The sequence below is a fragment of the Watersipora subatra genome, chromosome 1 (assembly GCF_963576615.1).
Source record: "Watersipora subatra chromosome 1, tzWatSuba1.1, whole genome shotgun sequence".
Lineage (NCBI taxonomy): Eukaryota > Metazoa > Bryozoa > Gymnolaemata > Cheilostomatida > Watersiporidae > Watersipora > Watersipora subatra.
The window spans coordinates 54,059,441-54,079,951 of NC_088708.1; the positions used below are offsets into that span (position 1 = coordinate 54,059,441).

At 34.5% G+C, this 20,511-nt stretch overlaps 1 protein-coding gene across 1 annotated transcript in view; it reads right to left on the reverse strand.

Annotated features, from left to right (window-relative positions):
* Positions 1-20,511, reverse strand: part of LOC137386048 (protein turtle-like) — an 84,256-nt gene that overhangs the window by 52,238 nt on the left and 11,507 nt on the right. Inside the window, exon 3 of the mRNA XM_068072703.1 lies at positions 4,087-4,231. Within this exon, the coding sequence (XP_067928804.1) occupies positions 4,087-4,231 (145 nt within the window). The remainder of the gene's footprint in view (positions 1-4,086; positions 4,232-20,511) is intronic.

Here is a 20,511-nt window from a genome sequence, read left to right on the forward strand (position 1 = left end):
AAGAGTAAAAATCTTTCTTTCCCTCTAAGTCTTATTAGTAATGCTATAAGATTAACTTATCAACGATTAGTATTTAGGGTGTTAGGAATGCAAAAAAACTTGAAATAACGTCAGTAAATCAATAAATAATAATATTGATTGATTTACTGAGGCATGAGATTATCGCAGTTTAGTAAAAAAAATGACAGTAATAGCTTGGAAAAATTTTGGAATATAATCCGTTTTATCAAAGACAAATATTTTTTATATTTTTTATCGTTATGTGTAACTGCTAATATTCAGGGTAAATTTTCATCATCTGATTTCAATATTGTTGTTCGTTAAATTTGCATGTTGTATGGTAGTTGTCATATTACTCCATGAAACACTAATGCAAAATTGTCAAACAGCAAAGTATGATCAATTCTCATGTTTAGAAACAGGGCACTTCATAATCGAAAACACTTTTGCATAGTTGATGAAACCATTATCCAACGAGGAGTTTATTTCTCCTTTAGATATTATTCGTAGTAAAGATAACTCCAAAAATTGACACAGCTCTATTTGACAAACCAAAATGCTTTTGGGCTTAATCAGTGCTATGAATTTATTAATAAATAAGAACAATTTAAACGCGCAGACAAATTTAAAAAGCAACTGGGGTTTGGACTAATTCATCTAAGTGATGTACAAAGTAAAATTAGAGGGGGAGTTCTCTTTACTGCCCAAAAACACTCTGTTTCCATGATGCGCAGTGCTTCGGAGTTGCGCCCTCTCCGAATCATGGAAACGGCGTCTTCGCACTGAAATCACTGCGCACTGATCAGTGCGAAGCCAGTGCAAATACGCAGCAAGGAAACAGCAATTGCGCAGTGGCTGCGCATAGCTTTCATGCCAAGGAGACGGATTCTTCGAAGGCCATAAACTAGTACAAATGTTATCCCGCTAATCTTGTTTTTTTTTCTATTCTTTTTTGCAACTAGAGTTGATAAACAATCACTATGTTTCCATGGTGCGCAGTACTGCGATGCAGCCCCCTCCGAAGTCAAGAGGATTGTACGTTTCCATGCTACGCAGTGGTTTTCAGCAAATTAGCCAGAGAAGAGAAATTGTATAAATCGAATCGCCTGATGGAGAAATTGAATCGATCATGACGGATACCGAACGTCAGAAACGGTCTTTTTATGCTTCTGTTATCATTATACTTTTATTTATAATACACATTCACAAGGTTTTACAAACCTTAACACCATTTTTACAAAGTAATATATTTTTAATAAGTATTTTTTAAGTAATATATTATTTAAACATTAATTTAGGACTTGCCACCTATTTTTCGAAAAGTGTTGGCATCGATAACAAAGTCTAGGAAGGTAATCACCTCATCATCCTCGTGGACGCAGACCATAATTAAATTTAGGTGAAAGAAGATCGGAAGAATAGAAAAAAAAACAAGATTAGCGGGATAACATTTGTACTAGTTTATGGCCTTCGAAGAATCCGTCTCCTTGGCATGAAAGCTATGCGCAGCCACTGCGCAATTGCTGTTTCCTTGCTGCGAATTTGCACTGGCTTCGCACTGATCAGTGCGCAGTGATTTCAGTGCGAAGACGCCGTTTCCATGATTCGGAGAGGGCGTAACTCCGAAGCACTGCCCATCATGGAAACATAGTGAATGCCAAATCATTATAACAAATATTTTATTTCGACGGGGCAAACTTTAATATAGCAAATGACAAATTTAAATAAAAAGCACTCAGTAAAGGTGATATACATTAAAAATATAAATGTTTTCATTTAACGATTTCTTTCGAATGTCAATATTTTAACAATGTAATAAAATCTACTTCATATATTTGAAGTAATGATTTTGAAGTAAATGATTTCTACATCTACATTTCTATGAACTCGACCAAAAAAAGATAAAAAACGATAAAAGACAAATTTACCTCTTACTGTTCTTATGTTCTTTTTTTAAATTTCAAGTTGTGTGGAATGTCTGGGCTGACAGATTTCATGGAATTCATCAAAACAACCATATACGTGTAGTTCACCTACACGTACATGTGTAGGTGTGTAGGTGTGTAGGTGTCCATGCATCCTTGGCCATCACCCAAGTATAAAAATATCGCCCAGTATAAAAATAAACAAGATACAAAAATAACTTAGCATCTGGTTATGTGTTTAGCTCAGTAACCAATGTTTAAATTTAATCTTAATATTTCCATATCAATGTAAAACATTAAAATAACCTTGAACAAAATTTTAGTATAGTTTATCAGAAAGTATCGGTATTTTTTATCATCTGTGATTGTTTTTCATTTTTGAGGTGATGTGATTGCCAGGATGTTACAAGATTAAAATCGACAAACGTAATCGTGGTTAAAACGCTCAGAAGAAAAATATGTGATGACATCAATAGTTATCATTGGGATAGCTGATATCGGTTATTGCGTTCGAGTTGCAGCTTTACGCATCTCTATTCTGTCGTTCTCTTTGCAACTATAGATGTCATAATCAAACTTTTGCTTGATCTGAGCATTTTAACTGTGATCAAGCTTTGTCAGTTTAAATCTTGAAACATCCTGACAGTCAGACCATTTCAAACATCAAAAACAATCACAAATGATAGAAAAATATTGATAATTTCTGATAAAATCTACTAAAATTTTTTGTAAAGTCATCTTTAATACACATCCTACCCAAAAACTACGTCAGCAAGCAATACTAACATTTTGCTGCCTTTAACTGAACCTGTCACAGTTCACTCTTCAAAAGGAAAATTAATACGAAAACTCACATACCAGATTTGGAAAGCTTGAGATCTCCTTCAGATATGTAGATTTTAACCTTTTTACAAGTGTTTCAGAAACTAGACATCAGTTTGGTAGCAACGCCTTTAAACATGCGCACATTCTTGTTAGTCTTTGAGTTCAACAGTTGCACGATAGCTTCTCTTTTAGCTAAGGAGAGTGGTTTCTCGTCCTATCCACAAACCATTTAGACAATGCGCTCTTTCAACCATACTTGCAGACGTCACCCGACCAAACCTCTAATCCAATGAGTAAAAGATCAGAGTGCTTTTACGTGCCACACGCTGCAAGTGATTCTGGCTAGGAAGATGGTGAGCGCTGATGCTTTTCTTACATAATACACTCATTAAAGTGTTCAGCTAAATGACCAGGGCCACCAATGGATAGTAGTGCTGCCGGTGTTGGGGCAGCAAAAATGAAGTGAGCTAGGACAAGGCCAGACAACAAAACTGATAGGCAAAATTTTCATGTCAGAGCAGTTAGAGTTATTCCTCAACCATGACAAACAATAGTGCGGTGTTTGGAGTACAATATGAGAATTGTGATGCAAAATATCTAAGTAGTGCTGTCATAAGTCAGCTGGGGATGTCTGGACAGCTGCCACAAACGCCGATAAAAAGTTTTATTCAATTATAATTTGACTTTCATTTTGAAAGATATTAAATAAACATAAAGTAAAAACCCCTAAAACCCTGACAGAGTTGTGCACTGAGAGATCGTCTGCTGTAATAACATACTGCACAATCATTCCAAAATTTGGGGAGGTAGTCGATTGACGCAGGAGTTAGAGTATCGGTCTGCAAAGCAGAAGGTTATAAGTTCATACATAAACCCATTAACTATACTACACTATATTAACTATTAGTATACTTAATAATTAATATCTACTATATTAATTATATATATTATTAGTATATTTAATAATTAATTTATACTATATTAATTAATATACTATTAACTATAACTATATTAAAGTATAGTTAATAAGTCTATGAGTTCATACCCTGATGGAGGTAATTTTTTTCTAAACCTCAAAGCATGGCTTCAGACAGATGTACACGGTTCTTATTATAGTAAAAATTATTATAATTTCATTTTTTATTTTTGTTATTGGGAATCTCATGAGCCATACATCATTGATAATATATTTTTGTTTAATGATACACATTTGACCAGATTAATTTTAATACGTTCTTAAGAATAGCTGACATCTACTGAGCATATTAGCCACATCTTACAAAATGCCTTGACACGCTCTGACAGGCGCTTGCCCTGTGCAACAATGATATCTTACCTCTCACTATTAGATTGGTTGATTGCTCATACACTAGATCTGCTCCATCGATCAGGTTGATCCGGCAGGTGTAGTTACCTTCGTCTCCTCTTTTTAATGACTTGAAACTCAGATGTGGGTGTGGTGACTCTAACTTAACTCTGCCCTAACGTGCATAAATTATGTCTCAATATTAAATTTACAACAGGTGAATTCTGCAGGCACGTCTAATAAGTATATTGTGCATGCTGTCAACACGGTAAAACATTTTTAGTGAAGCAAAAGATTAAACTTGCAGATGAGATATTTCTTAATAATTTTTTTAATAAGAATTTTAATTCCTTAATTTTTAAGCTTTCAAGTTACATTATCAAAAAAGTACAAAAATCTGGGAGTTGTCTATTTTCAAATTTGATTAGATAACTCCAATACTTGAATACGTATTCAGTGAATGAGCATACACATACACATTAACTGAGTTGGATAGAGTCCAGGCAATCAACAACATGAATCATTTAAACTCTCCGTAAAACTGTATATTTTAATTTTTGGACCTTAGGTTGAGATCTTACATAGCCTAAAGGAGTCCATCAGATTCTCGAGTATATAAAACTATTACCACGATGCCGTTCAGATATAATATTATTGAGCGACACTAAAAAATAACTGTTCAAGCCTAAATTGGTGGGTGCAAAACTGCTGTAACAAGTCATTGTCCAAAACTATAGTAGCTCATAAAAACCACTACCAGGTACAAGTTTTTTCAAGGAGCTGTAGCTACAAAGCACATTGAGCAACAACCAACATATGTAAATGTATGAAGCATTTTTGTAAATTTATCTCACAAACATCTATTTACGTGTTGGCAATGCTTTTAACCACAGCAAGGCCAAACAGCAATATAAGGATTACAGAACAAGCGTGCAAGCGGAGATTCGATTCTGAAAATGTAGATGCTCAAAACCTCATAGTTGTCTCCTTTTGAATGCTTCATCAATGTTACTGAAGCTTGAGCAAGCGCATGGGCATTGTCTTCCATAAAAAAAAACTTTAAATTGTTTAAGTATCAACCAATCAAAAGGAACTATTGATTGAAATAAAATGCGCAGCTTAACAACATTAAAACAGAAAGTATAAATATGAACTAGTAAAAAGGAAAGTTGGCACTTTCATTTAAAATTCGATCAAAAATTTGCCAATAATTATTTTTTACGAAAAAATAGTTTTTACAATTGAAACATTGAATATTAATAAGTGAACATGTTTCTTGCTGAATAAAGATTTACAGTAGTAGACGCTAAAGCCATTTACACAGATTACCGGTAGAAACTGTCATGCAATACATGAAAATCAATGACCGACACTCATTACAGCAGAGGTATCAGGGCTATTGTTATCAGTTTAGCACACAAGCGAGCTCTTGACAGTTACAAGGTCATGACCCTATAATTACATCATTCAGTGCAGTTCTACACATTGCTAAGTAGTAATTTAACACGCTACAGTCTGGGTGTGAAAACTCATCAGAGCTGCGTCAGCAACTGGCAGCATGATGGTAGAAACGGCCGAGAGTGGAATATCAGAATGACAGTGAAGTACCAACATAAAATTCCGCTACAGATATGCTATCAGCTTGATGTAATATTTTGACATAAAGCATAAACTAACAAGTTGTTATGATAGACAGTGCATGAGATATGGAGAGAACTGTATTTTGGTAAAAACAATAATTTTGTTATGCTCAGAAACCTGCCATGTCTGTGTTCTAATTCTCAAGCTGCTGGTTAAAGCTGTAAAAATATTTATCTCTAGCTATTGAGGACCAGCTATAATATTCTTGGTTGGATGCATATTCGTGGTTGCAGAAATAAAGTATTTACAAATCATATAGGGCTCTCTTGTCAAAAAGAACATGCAAAAAAGTAAACTTTTTGTGAGCATTGCCGCAAAAACTAAAACTATTACTGTGGGTACAACAACACATTGAACCCATAATAGTAGTTTTAACTCGCTGGTTTACTGTGGGTACAACAACACTCTGGTGTATAGACAATCCATCTGCAGAATTGAAGTCATTTATTACTGCCAACTGCATAATAGCACATCTCGATGGTTTTCGAGTAATTGAAAATTTTATAATCTCTAATAATGTTATCATATAGCCATATTAGTTAGCATAAATTGCAGGCTTACTAATACTTCACCTTTGTAAGAAAAAGGAAATAGTAAGAGTTAATTGGTCATTTTTATTGTCTATTGTTTAATGAATGCTATCTATTAACTCTAAGATCACTGCTACCAATACATAGCAATCTCATACCTGCATTCCAATATTCTGATGAGGTTCGACTACAAAATTCACATCTCCAACTTGCCTAGGGTGAATGTACCACGGGACTGCTGCATCTATCTGGTGGGTGCTCACGTTATACACCAGTACCCTGGAAGTCTAGTGTACTGTGAGAGATAGTCAGGTATAATAACTATATGTACTGTACAATTATAACTAGTACCCTGGTAGTCTAGTGTACCGTGAGAGATAGTCAGGTATAATAACTATATGTACTGTACAATTATAACTATTACCCTGGTGGGGGTCCTCCCATGTTTTGGGACGATTCTGACGACCCGACGACAGGGATATTTAAAAAGTGACAGACGAGACGACCATTTTTCAATGTAGGTGACGAGGTGACGATGATTTTGTAAGTAGGATTACTAAAGGTACGGCTGCACGTAACGAATTTTTCGTCGGTTCTGAGTTCTGACCGAAATCACGAAAAACACAGAATTAATCGGTCGAAATTCAAAGAATTATTTGAACTGTGCATGCCCACCGAGTTCGTCGACGAAACGCTTTTAATTAACAGATTAAACAAATTATTAGCGAGCACGATTCTAGCAGCTTTAGCAATTAGTATAGTCCGAGACATATATCGCGACACACAATAAAAATACATAAGTATTTCAACATAGAACACACGATGTAACTGTTTAGGTCGCGCTATTGCTGGTTAACGAGCACGACTCTAGCAAATTTTAAGATATATGTAGTCCGAGAACATAATGCGACACACAAGAAAAATATTACAGAAAGTTACCATAGTAAATACAATGCAACCGACTTGATTGCGCTAGAGATGTCAACATTTTCTACCGCAAAACTTTTGCTGCTTAAAAGGAAATATAATTAAAAAATAAACAATTTGTAGCTATAGCGTCCAAACAATAAATACATTCAATAACGCAATCTAAGCAGTTGCATCGTGTGTACTATGTTGAATTGCACTTATACTTTTATTGTGTGTCATTATACGTCTGTTGGACGTCATCATACGTCTCTCTCTAATTGCAAAAGCTGCTGGAATCGTGCTCGCTAGCACGATTCTAGCAGCGCAGAATAATTCTATGTTTCAATCATTTCGTGATTTTGGTTAGAACCAACAGAAATTTTGTTACGTGTAGCCGTACCTTAACTAACTTTTTATTTGTTCATAAATCACCACGGTCAACCGAGTTTGGTCAAGTTTTGGTTTGAAGCATCTGGCCTAGCATTTATAGACTGCCAAAAAATTAAAGCAACGAAATGCCACGACATTGACAGCAAATCCGTTTCCAAGTCTGTGACTGACAGTGATTATTAAAGACAATCTCGGTCTATTTTCAGTGCAAGAAATATAGCCCTAAAAACCTAACACGGCTGTCACCTTTCGCGAAGTAATCGGCAACGCTCCCAAACATCACTAATAAGTTTGTGAAGGTCGCTGGTTGAGCCATGCTTTTGGTTAGCAGAAGTTCAAACTGAGCGAGTTTCAGATTTTTAACGCAACCCAGTGCCACCAGAATAGATATTTGTATTAAAATAACGAATGTGAAGAAAAAAGTTGATTTGGTTGCCAACTTGAAAAAGGTGACAGTGATTTTAAAAGTGACGACAGTGATTTTAAAAGTGACAACAATGATTTTAAAAGTGACTATTCTGACGACAACTTTGTGTGGTAGGACCTCCCCTGGTAGTCTAGTGTACCGTGAGAGATAGTCAGGTGTAATAACTATATGTACTGTACAATTATAACTAGTACCTTGGTAGTCTAGTATACTGTGAGAGATAGTTAGGTATAATAACTATATGTACTGTACAATTATAACTAGTACCCTGGTAGTTTAGTGTACAGTGAGAGATAGTCAGGTATAATAACTATATGAACTGTACAATTATAACTAGTACCTTGGTAGTCTAGTATACTGTGAGAGATAGTCAGGTATAATAACTATATGTACTGTACAATTATAACTATTACCCTGGTAGTCTAGTGTACTGTGAGAGATAGTCAGGTATAATAACTATATGTACTGTACAATTATAACTAGTACCCTGGTAGTTTAGTGTACCGTGAGAGATAGTCAGGTATAATAACTATATGTACTGTACAATTATAACTAGTACCCTGGTAGTTTAGTGTACAGTGAGAGATAGTCAGGTATAATAACTATATGTACTGTACAATTATAACTAGTACCCTGCCAGTCTAGTGTACCGTGAGAGATAGTCAGGTATAATAACTATATGTACTGTACAATTATAACTATTACCCTGGTAGTCTAGTGTACCGTGAGAGATAGTCAGGTGTAATAACTATATGTACTGTACAATTATAACTAGTACCTTGGTAGTCTAGTATACTGTGAGAGATAGTCAGGTATAATAACTATATGTACTGTACAATTATAACTAGTACCCTGGTAGTTTAGTGTACTGTGAGAGATAGTCAGGTATAATAACTATATGTACTGTACAATTATAACTAGTACCCTGGTAGTTTAGTGTACAGTGAGAGATAGTCAGGTATAATAACTATATGAACTGTACAATTATAACTAGTACCCTGCCAGTCTAGTGTACCGTGAGAGATAGTCAGGTGTAATAACTATATGAACTGTACAATTATAACTAGTACCTTGGTAGTCTAGTGTACCATGAGAGATAGTCAGGTATAATAACTATATGTACTGTACAATTATAACTAGTACCCTGCCAGTCTAGTGTACCGTGAGAGATAGTCAGGTATAATAACTATATGTACTGTACAATTATAACTAGCACCCTGGTAGTTTAGTGTACTGTGAGAGATAGTCAGGTATAATAACTATATGTACTGTACAATTATAACTAGTACTCTGGTAATCTAGTGTACCGTGAAAGATTTACTGTTCTTCTTTCACCAGACAATTGAGCAAAGCAGCTAAGACGATATTTCAATTTGTTTTTATGATATTGATTCAGGAAACTCTAATAACTGAACTAAAGTGGATGACAAGATGTTCCTGCAAGTGGTTAACCTATGACAAGCTATAAAGACAAGTCATGCAAGAATTCAGGACACTATAATAAAATTTATTAAAAACATGCTAGATGATACATGAGGATACAACTCATAAACTGTGATTGAAACTCATCTCTAGCTAATTTATTTTTCAAGACTTCTCTAATGTATAATGAGGTCATGCACTCAACATTCTCTGCCATGTCTAATTATTTAAGTTCTAGTTGGGACAAATATAAAGGCTTCCAGACAAGGGAAGGTAATTCCATACTATAGTAGACCTACAACGTGAATGCTGTAATCTGTTCCGAGAACGTTTGTGTTATAGGGATTTCGCGCTATATCAAGCGTAAACACGTGTAAATTGTAAATAGTCTAATCCATTCCAAAAATTTTCTAAACTTGCCTCTTTGGCTCTTTAGAATAAAAACAACTAAATATAACTTTTTGATTTAATGACTGCATGGTAACTGTGGTATTACTGGTTTGTATCGACAACTTTTCCTTTCTTATCATTTTTCCTTAATTTGGGTTTACGATTATGGTGATTTTATGTTAACTCGAGGTGAGCGCACACCTTTAATGTCAATTTGAATATAAAATTTTACATTTTTTTGTACAGCAAGATCTATGCTGCAAAAAATATTGTATATGTCTAAAATAAAACTTTAAAAAAATATAAATACATATTTATATCTCGAATATCCTTGCGCTACATTTTCTCTCCCAAGTGCGAGAAGACCAAAAATGATACTTTCGAGGCTAACTATAAGACTCTCACTATTCGAATCGAATTAGAGAGATTGCACAAACTTGTAGCTTTATGTTATATAGCATTTCTTACAGAATACCAAGGGAAAACTTTACATAAATTCTTTACGTTCAGTAGAATTCACGTAAAAGGACATTTACAGGGACATCTACTGTGCTTTGTTGTGACAGTTTGAAGGGGTGAGATCGCAACAATCAAACCATTATTTCTGAGAATTCTGTTATTCAAGCAAAGGTATTCAAATTTGTAATGAGGTATCATAGAAATTGGAACCAAAGAGCATTCTCAATAAAGACTAAAGCATTAGGGCCTCACTAACTCCTGTATGATTCGTAAGGAATAAAGCTACTAATATATCTTACATTCACTAGTGAGAGTAGTATATACTCTATAATTTTCCTGGTCTTGCATTCTATATAACAACCAGTGTCCGTGAGTGAAATTCGATTGATATCCTAAAAACATCAATATTGCTAAAATGTAAAGCCGTGATAATCACCAGTTTGTTCCTGGCACTGCACATGATCAAATCCACAACGTTTTTCCCTTTGTATCGATGAATAACTGTAGCAGCTATATCCGAGGCATGTCAAGGTCGGTAGTCTAAATGATGTATTTAAGAATTTGTACATTTTTATTTTGCTTTTATGTTTGTAGTTTTATAGTTCATTGAGCGTTTCATTGCTAGAAATACCCTCTTTGTCTGAAAATTAGCCACCATATTTATTGCTTTGTGAAACTATGGCAATGTTTTGGCCTAATAAAAGCTATTTTTCAAAACCGACTTTCTTTGATGAGAAGTCCTTTTTTTCAGCAAGACAAATCTTTCAAATAGTATCACAAAAATTATAATGATTAAATGATATCAACCTTGGTGTGGTGGTTCATGGCAATAACTTTACTTCTTTTTCAATGTATTGAGCTCAAGTCAATCAAGAAGGTATCATGGAAAGTGGCTCTAGGATATGCCTTTTTATACAGAAGGAAATAGGCAGCTGTTCATCTTTATCACAAGCTTTTAGATGAACCCGCACAAAATTTTAGTAGATTCCATCAGAAAGTATCCTTATTTTTTATCATTTGAGATTGTTTTTGATACCTGAGATGATCTGACTACAAGGATATTTTCAGATTACAGTCGATAAAACTTGATCACGGTTAAAACGCTTAGGTCAAGCGAAATTATGACATCTATAATTGCAAAGAGACAGAATAGACACACGTAATGCTGCTACTTCAACTCAATAGCCGATATTAATTATCGCAGCGATAACAACTAGTGACATCATTTCGCATGTATTTTTCTTCTGAGCGTTTTCACCATGATCAAGTTTTGTCAACTTTACTTTTGAAACATCCTGGCAGTCAGACCACCTATAAACATAACCAAACATCAAAAACAATACAAGTTATCGGAACCAGCTGATACTTTCCAATTCGTCTTTAGTTGCGAAGAAACCGACAGAATATAGAGACACGTAACGCTGCATCATAAAACCAATAGCTGATGTCAACTATTACAATGACAACAGCTTGTGACATCATTTCGGCATGTATTTTACTTCTCAGCATTTAAACTGCGATCAAGTTTGATCGATTTTAATCTTGAAACATCTTGAACAATCTCAAATGATAAAAACTAGGGAAGCTTTCTGATAAAATCTACTAAAGTTTTGGGCAAATTAATCTTTGAGTGTGGAATTAATCTTTGAGTGTGGAATTAATCTTTGAGTGTGGAATTAATCTTTGAGTGTGGAAAAATAAACTAGCCAGATGCAATGATGTTATAAAATAAATCAAACATTTTATAATGAACAGTCTACAACATCTGCTAGGTTAAGGTTTTACGTAACAGTTTGAAGTTGATACCTTAAGGTTGGTCACTTCTAAGGTCCTTGACCTCCAACTTATTGCACTAATGACTTGTTTAGACTAAGAGCTTTCCTGAGTAATTTGTAACATAAAGAAATAGAAGTATTACTTAGTTTAAAAGTAAATTGAGACTAATAGTACATCACGTTACATACCATATTACATATTCATATTTTGTGTTATAATGTATTATAGTATATTGCAAGAAAAACATCTCTGCTGAGTTGAAGGGGTTTTTGTCAGCTAATAACAAGAAAAGATAATGCTAATTCCTTTTAAAGGTTTAATTGCAACAAAATTCCCATTACAGGTATTTGGTATCAGAAGGCTCACTGTTTTTTACTCTGCTGTGTTGTAGGTGCAAAATATGCGGAAATGTGATTACAGGCTCAAAAACTCAAAAACGATCAATTAATCGCAGCCATCACAAAAACGCCGTATTTTGGCATTTCTTTATTTGGCTGACTTACTCTAACAGTTTAGTTATTGTTTTGACACGTGATGTTATCACGTGGATTTAAAGATCAATAAAAGGCTCGATATAAAACGTCTAATAGCACTAGTTTATGAGAAATACTTTGGGTTTTACCGGGAAAGCTCGTATCAAATATAAATGCTCGCTACTTAACAGTATCGTTTCAGCCTGGTCTAATCATCTAGTCGTAATCTGATCATGTGACCCATACTTCCTGCCAAGTTGTGCAAACAGTTTTGCAGCACTTTTCGACTATCGCAGGTGATCAACAGGCTCCTCATGTTCAGAGGATGATATGCACTCTTTCGAGCTAAGGTTAAAAAATTAAATGAATTTTTGCGGTAGGTTTTGAGATATCAGTGCTCAAAGTGACAGCATTACGATGATGATAAAACAGACGCGTAAGAACAATAGACATGGTTTTATTGAATGCGTGAAGTATATTTGCGAAAATATTTCGACGAATGAGGTTGCATGAGAGTGTAAACAGAAGCCATCTCATTCATCTGCGTCACATTTGAGCCGTTTTGGAAAGAGATTCTAATCTACGGCGGTTTCGTGATGGCTGCGATTAACTGTTCGTTTTTGAGCTTTTAAGAGCTTGTAAATACATTTCCACATATTTTGCACCAACAATACAGCAGAGTAAGACATGGTGAATCTGTTGATATCAAATAATGGTAATGTGAATTTTGTTGCAAGTCAACCTTTAACAATTACACATCTCTTTTTATAGGTGAACTCTCTGCTGAGTTGAATTGATTTTTGTCAGCTAATAACAAGAAAAGATAAGTCTAATTCCTTTTAACAATTACATAGATCTCTCTTTATAGGCATTATAATACAACCCCTTAAGTTTATTATAGATATCAATTTATTCTGATATTTTAAATGCATCATTTTTCACATTTACTTTTCAACATTTAACTTTATTTGTCAATCTAAACTCGATGAAAACTATATGTTACGCATTTGTTACAGGTCATGTCAGGTTTCCACTGATTTTTCATTTCTACCTATTAGAGCCAATAAAAGTACATGTAACATATTTTCGCCTGCGTCAATCTCTACTAGCCCTACTAGTTGAATAAAGAAAATGGTGCTAAGAACTAATGACTTTTTTTATCAAAAATAGCAACTGTGTTATCCAATGTCAGAAACAGGTCACACGTTATAAATCCGCCCGTGAACCAGTGCATCGCATACAAACATCTGTTGTTTTAAAAGGAATGTGCTAGGTCACAGACGTAATTAGCAACTGGCATAAAAATCAGCGATCAAGCGTATTCAGTGATTGGTAGACTAACAAGAAAATTATATTATTTCTTTCACTCATAAATGGCCAAAAGAATGGTAATAATTCATGATACTGGGTGATACACTCGATATTGAACAGCAACATATAATGTTAATATTGATGTCATACGTTATCGTGATTAAAACAAACTTTCTACAATAACTCTTTTCTGCGTCAGTTCATGAATATTTTTCTAGGTAAAACAACATAAACATCAATATTTTTGGTAAGTCTATGAATATCGGTAGATGGCGTGCGATATGTATAGTGAAAGTTACTTGAGCCTTTGTTCGTGTGTTTTTAATTTTTAAACTTTTTGTGCGCATTGACAGCACTAACCCTAACCAGTTATTGGACGACAGTCTAGCGAAAGTTTACAAAATGCCTTTAGGAACAATTCACAAGTAAAGTCGTGACAACTCCCAATTGATCACAAATAGAGGATATAACAATTGATCATTTTGCTAGCGCAACATTTCTGATGGGCTGAAGTTTCATACAGTCATGTTGCAGCATGTGACAATATAAACTCACAGAGTCTCTGTGATACAATGTTAAACTCTGTTGGTGACTCTGAGATAGTTGGATAGATATACTAAGGGCGCTTTCAGATTATCTGAAAGTACGCCTTTTGGAGACACATGAAGAATAACTATCACTAAATGAGCGTACTCAATAACCAATCATCAAGGCCCATGTATGTCCATAAACTTGAAATTATCCTCTCACATCGCTTTGAACAATTTGCAATCAACACAGTAATTGCTCTACAGATCAGAAGATATTCCACGGAAGAATTAAACAACATCTTAGGATTCAGTTGTATGGGAAGCAATGAGTTATCATAAGCAAGCAACATTACATCTTGACTAAGATCTCAAGCTACATTATTGATGATGCCTCATAGAGATATATGCATGACTGTTGTAGCTAAGATCTAAAGGACTCGACTCTCGCGTACCATCATTGCAAAACCTACCATAATTTTGTTTAAAACTTAGATGGGTATGTAACTGGAATCCCAACATCACACTGCACCTCATGAAGAAATTCGTAAAAACTTCAACTCATACAGAGTTAAGAAAAGGCCTAATCATCTCAAAAGCTATAAAAGCTGGCCTAACCTGATGAGTTGTTATTCAATCAACCAGACCCACCCCACCACAGACTTACACCAATATAACTAAAACAACACATGCGCTAGGATAGGGTTCAAAGAGAACGCTCAAAGCTCGACTGCGCATAGGTTACTATCCGAATGTTTTAGAAGCTGCCGCTGCCAGAAGTCATTCGGTGCAGCAGCACTTGCTGCGGACTGTCCTTGCTTGTCCGGAATTTCAATGGGAGAATACAGTGAGGAGTGGCAGACGTAAACAGTGGTCGGTAGTAATTGTGTTGTTGACGGTGATTAGGAAATGCGGTTCAACTATTGTTCTCAAGCATATCAGATCTGTTACAAAGAAATCTCGCTAACAATATCAAACAATTAGACAAGCCACAGAAATAAATTGCTTTATTTCCTCGCCATATGATGGGCTAGACGGTTGGAAAGTGTATTTGCTATTTTCAGTGAGTGTACTTTCCAAAGTGGCCAAATGATTGCAAGTCAAAAAAACTACTTTCATGTAGATGTACTGCATTTATGTCTACATCTATGCGCCACATCTCATAATATATAATACATAACAAACATAAAAATTTTAACAAATCTACAATTTGAAGGTCAACTATCAGCATTTGACAGCGACTGCGAAATGTAAAAAACTTTCAACAAACTGATGGATGGTTTAAAAAGAGTATGAACAGCAAAAGGTAAATATGATAAAAGCACAAGTAGATGTACGCCATCAATCAGCTGTCAGCAGCTACCAAAATATCCAGGAATTTAATCTTAGGCTAAGTAACTCTCTTCAAATTTAATTCAAATTTAATTTTTTATACAGTTCTTGATTGTAGAATAACATTTATTACAAAATAACATTTTCTATGACAATAAAGTCATAGTACAGAAATTCCCTGTTAGCAAACCAACCGCAATATATGTAAACATGTTCAATCATACTCTATAGAGCGCCATTTGTTTTCATCAACAAGTCAATGTTAGTAGAGCAAAAAATAAGTTGTTTGGGCAAGACATAGCCATATGAACGACCAATGTCAATGCTGCTGATGAGCCAATGTATTAACTTGAAACAGATAATCTTATGCTCGCCATTACTTTCAGCATTCCTTATCATACATCATAGCAGACATCTCAATCTATCTATAAATCTCAAAGTCAGTCATTCAGTCTGTCTATCTATAGATATTAAAATCTGGAAATGAAAGATTCACTTTGTGCTGGATTTGATCTTGTAACCTCCCATTAACCAAGGGATAACCTGACCAATCATGCTATGCGAGATGGATTCAATGGATTCATTAGGTGATATGAGTTATTGTCTCAGTTGAAATACGCATAGCACTCTGTGTTACGCAACATCACTAAAGCTTGCTCTCACTGCTCTTATTAGTAAGTTTAGCAATACGGATAGTAGCTTACTCAAATTAGTCATTGGCAATGTGCCAGGCTAATGGCAAGTGACAGGCAGCTACACTACCTGCCACTGTTTATAAGCTATTTTTAATACCCATGCAACGCCCGGTGTTCGGCTAGTAGCTTATAAATAGACTAAGTAGTACAAGCTCACAGCAAAAATAATGTTAATACTATTAATGCTTAGGGAACACTGTTATAAGTTATCAGTCTATAGTTAAAAGTCTTGTGATCAGGTCACCACCTCGTAACATAAACTTTCCGTATGCGAGACTGTCAAAGCAGATTGCGCAAACGCTAAAAAATTTGTATCGTATATATCGTTCTGCATTAGTTTTCGAGTTATAACATTACATCAATCAGCTTGCCTGTCTCATCTTGTGGATTACACGAAGACTAACTTCTACCTTTAACACACAATGAAAAAGTTGAAGAATTATCTATGAAAATTAGCTAATCTCGAAAGCTATCTCTTAATCATTTAGCTCAATGCTATCAAGGTGTCAATGCTTTTATGAATAATTTTGAACAGATGGCTTTAGGTAATTCAGTTCAACAATCGAGGGATTTTCATATGACTATATCGTGTGACAGCCGCTAGCAGTCAATATTTTGCAAATATCGCAACTCTCTCTGTCTATTTTTGCGACTTGCAAATGTTGACAAAACTTAGTACCACATAATAACATAATTGAAATCCCTGTTTGTTATATTTTATCTGCTACTGATAATACATTATTTGTGTTATCTGTCAGCTGACCTTCAAGTTTGTGGTAAGTAGATTGAGCCTTGTTCACACTGATTGTCATTCACTCATCAATCACAAAAATTTAGAAATTAAGTTAACTTTAACTATACATTGTAAGTGGTAGACTACTTCAAATGTGATTTTAATAACATATCTAAATAGAGGCGACTCAGAGCTTCATTTTGATATATAATAAATGCAACTTCAAAGAATTGGCTAGCAGCTACGACACCATATTTATTGAAATTGGTCAAAATTCTAGAACGATCCGTCTATTTTTCACACAACAGTATCTACATGTAGTATAAATTAGCCTGTTTCTGTCAACTCACTCTACCACTAAAGCATGACCAGGCCTACAAATGTCTCTCAGATAAAGGAGCAATAAAAATATATCTTTATTTCTTATTAATTTAGTTTTGGATTAGAATATAAGTTATGACATTTATTGTTTACATATTTTGATGCAATAAATTTGTTTTACGGCTATATTTAAATACTGGATGTATTTATCATTGCTCCTTCGATTTTAGAACAAATTAAGTAAAACACAATAAATTATTGAAGTGGAACAGAACTCTTGTGAAATAGTTGACCTTCAAAATAGCATAGGGATGGGTACAGGATATCATGAGGAAGGATTATTTATACCAGAAAGCATGAGAGAAGCGACTGCCATATTGATGGTACACGACAGAAAAGAGACTGCAGACGTACATAAACGGCTTATCATATTCTATTTTAGTTTTAACTTTTAAATGTGTTAATTTTAATGTATCTGAAGTTTACATAAATTTTCTAATTGTTATGCATCTTTGTACCTGTTCTGTAAAATTTTATTTTACAACTTTGATAAGAATTAACAACAAACTAACAACACGCACCAATAAAATCACTAGAATTTTAACTAGCTGATGACAAGGAGATCAAACTAACCCCATCAACAAAATATATTTAAAGAATAGAGAAAGCATAATATTATTATGCTTTATTATTTATCTTGAAGTGTTGACTGATGTTCTAAAAAAAGAATCAAGGAGATTGACCAACCAGGAGCTGAGATATAGCCAGCCAAACACAGGTCTACCAAAAAACATAAGTGTTTTGGTAATCATCAATATATGACGTATGAAATCGACTTATGTGCCATTGGTCAATTAAGCCAACTAATACGCTCTCCTATAACAATCACGGCGTTTTAATTGGTTTAATCTCTGGAAGTATAGAAAAATCAAATTGGGCCTAACAATCATTGCTCTGAGAATTCCGAACCAGTCCCTCTGACACATAGATTAGTTTTAGCATAAAATAATTACACGCATCTATTATTTCGCAACATTCCGCTATCTTGCTAGTTCAGCTCAGTTTTGTTGTTCTCCTACTTAGCTTCCCTATTCAAACTCATCTTTAACGTTGTTCAGATTTTTTTAACTATAGCTAATAAATGGAATCAATTAAATCAATCATCAATCTCGGTTATCATTTGGAATTTTCTACAAATTATATTAGTTACATCATTTATTTTATACGCAGTTATATTATTATTTTGTATAATATGCATTATGATTATTATATTAATCATAAAAAAAATCATAGATAAGATAATAGATCAATAGAAAAATCAAAAGTTATCGTTTTCTTTTCTTGCAGCAAGAGCAGCACAGTCAAGTTATTCTTTTTAAGATTATGGCTGTAGTGAACTTACAGTTTGTTAATAGTGACGATAATCATGAAAATCAACTGAATGCTGCAGTAGATACACAGTAAAAAAATGATGAATGAACAAAAATTCACATTCCCATTTTTTATTCTAAACGAACTGCAATCGCGGATGTCGCATATAAACTATACACGCGCCGTTCGTTGAACAGAGGATCTTCGGAGCATATCCGTGGAGATCGAGTTAAAATTTGAAGCACAATAGTCAAAATCTGCTCTTCTGTTTTGAAAAATCATGGCGAGGGGTTGTGGGCAAATGCCTTTACCACACAATGTTTGCTTAATTTTCCTGAGAAACCAGAGCTAGTCTGAAAATTATTTACTATCGCGAGAAGCGTTTCACATCTCGTAGCCAAAACAATCATTATACGTAACAGCAGTAAGGGTGCGCAACTCCGGCACATGAACATTAAGTCGATTTTATACATCACAGTTTTCGGGATTTTCGAAGGGTTTTCCTCTGATTCTTTATTAGGTAGACCTGTGTTTGGTTGGCTATATCTCTGCTTCTAGTGGGTCAATCTCCTTGATTCTTTTTTTAGAACATCAGTCAACACCTCAAGATAACTAATAAGGCATAATAATATTATGCTTTCTCTATTCTTTAAGGAGGCAGATTTGCATTGCACCTTGCCTTGCATATTGGTTGGTTTACATTGTATTCCCTCCTAGGGCAACAACTGTGGACCCTGAGTCCTAAAACTAATAGGGTTTTGTGTATTGGCTTTAGATTGATGTGCCTGCAGCACAAAAACTTTGTGCGTAGAATCACAAGATAAAGTTACAAGTTCGATTAAGTGTTGTTTAATGTTGTGTTCATATTACAGGACTCGCTGTTATGAATATCGGTTTTATTCATAACTTGATATTTTTAAATATTATGAATCGATCTACGTACTATCCTTAACCCATGCCACCTTCGAATGTTTTTAAACATCAAGCCATGGCCAAAGCCCACTCCTTTCATTATGACAAAGATATTGGTTCCAGCATAAGCAGTTTTGAGATGCAAAATACAGAACATAATTTTTATATGGAGGTTTAACTGCATCGTAAAAACTCATAACTTATAAAATATAAGATAAATTTTTATAGATTTTATAAATACATTTTAGATACATATTGACATCCTGCAGTGAGGATTAAATCACTGATACTCTAGCCTGCTAAGCAGCAAGTTAGAGGTCCAAATCCTCACTATGGCATTTTAGGAAAAGCATCTGGTCTTAAACTATTCCTGTGTCCCATGGTACACTAATCGTGTTGCCAGCGTGGTTGGGGGTCAACTCCACCCTACAAAAATCCTGTGAGACAGGATTCTTATAGGAGTTGTCTCATACCTGCAAAGAAATGTCTGAAAAGCGCGTGATAAAAAAAACTATCCTGAATAGTTTTTTTAGTTGTTTTATCAAACATTAAAACATTGTTAGATATATTTTGGTGCAATTGAAATGTTTAAAATTCATTTTACATCAACAAATGCAACGTAGCTGCAATCATGGGAAAATTCGACCAAACCAAGCACAGCACTTCATTCTAAACACTCAAGTTTTGACATCTTTACTGGCTTAGGCAACACGTTTATGTAAGCTCATGTCCCGCTAGAGGTGTTTCAAAGAATTTGTTCTGAAATGTTCATCATCAGTTGATTTACAATCAATACACGAGACGATTATAAAATTAGTGACAAGCATTTGTCAGAA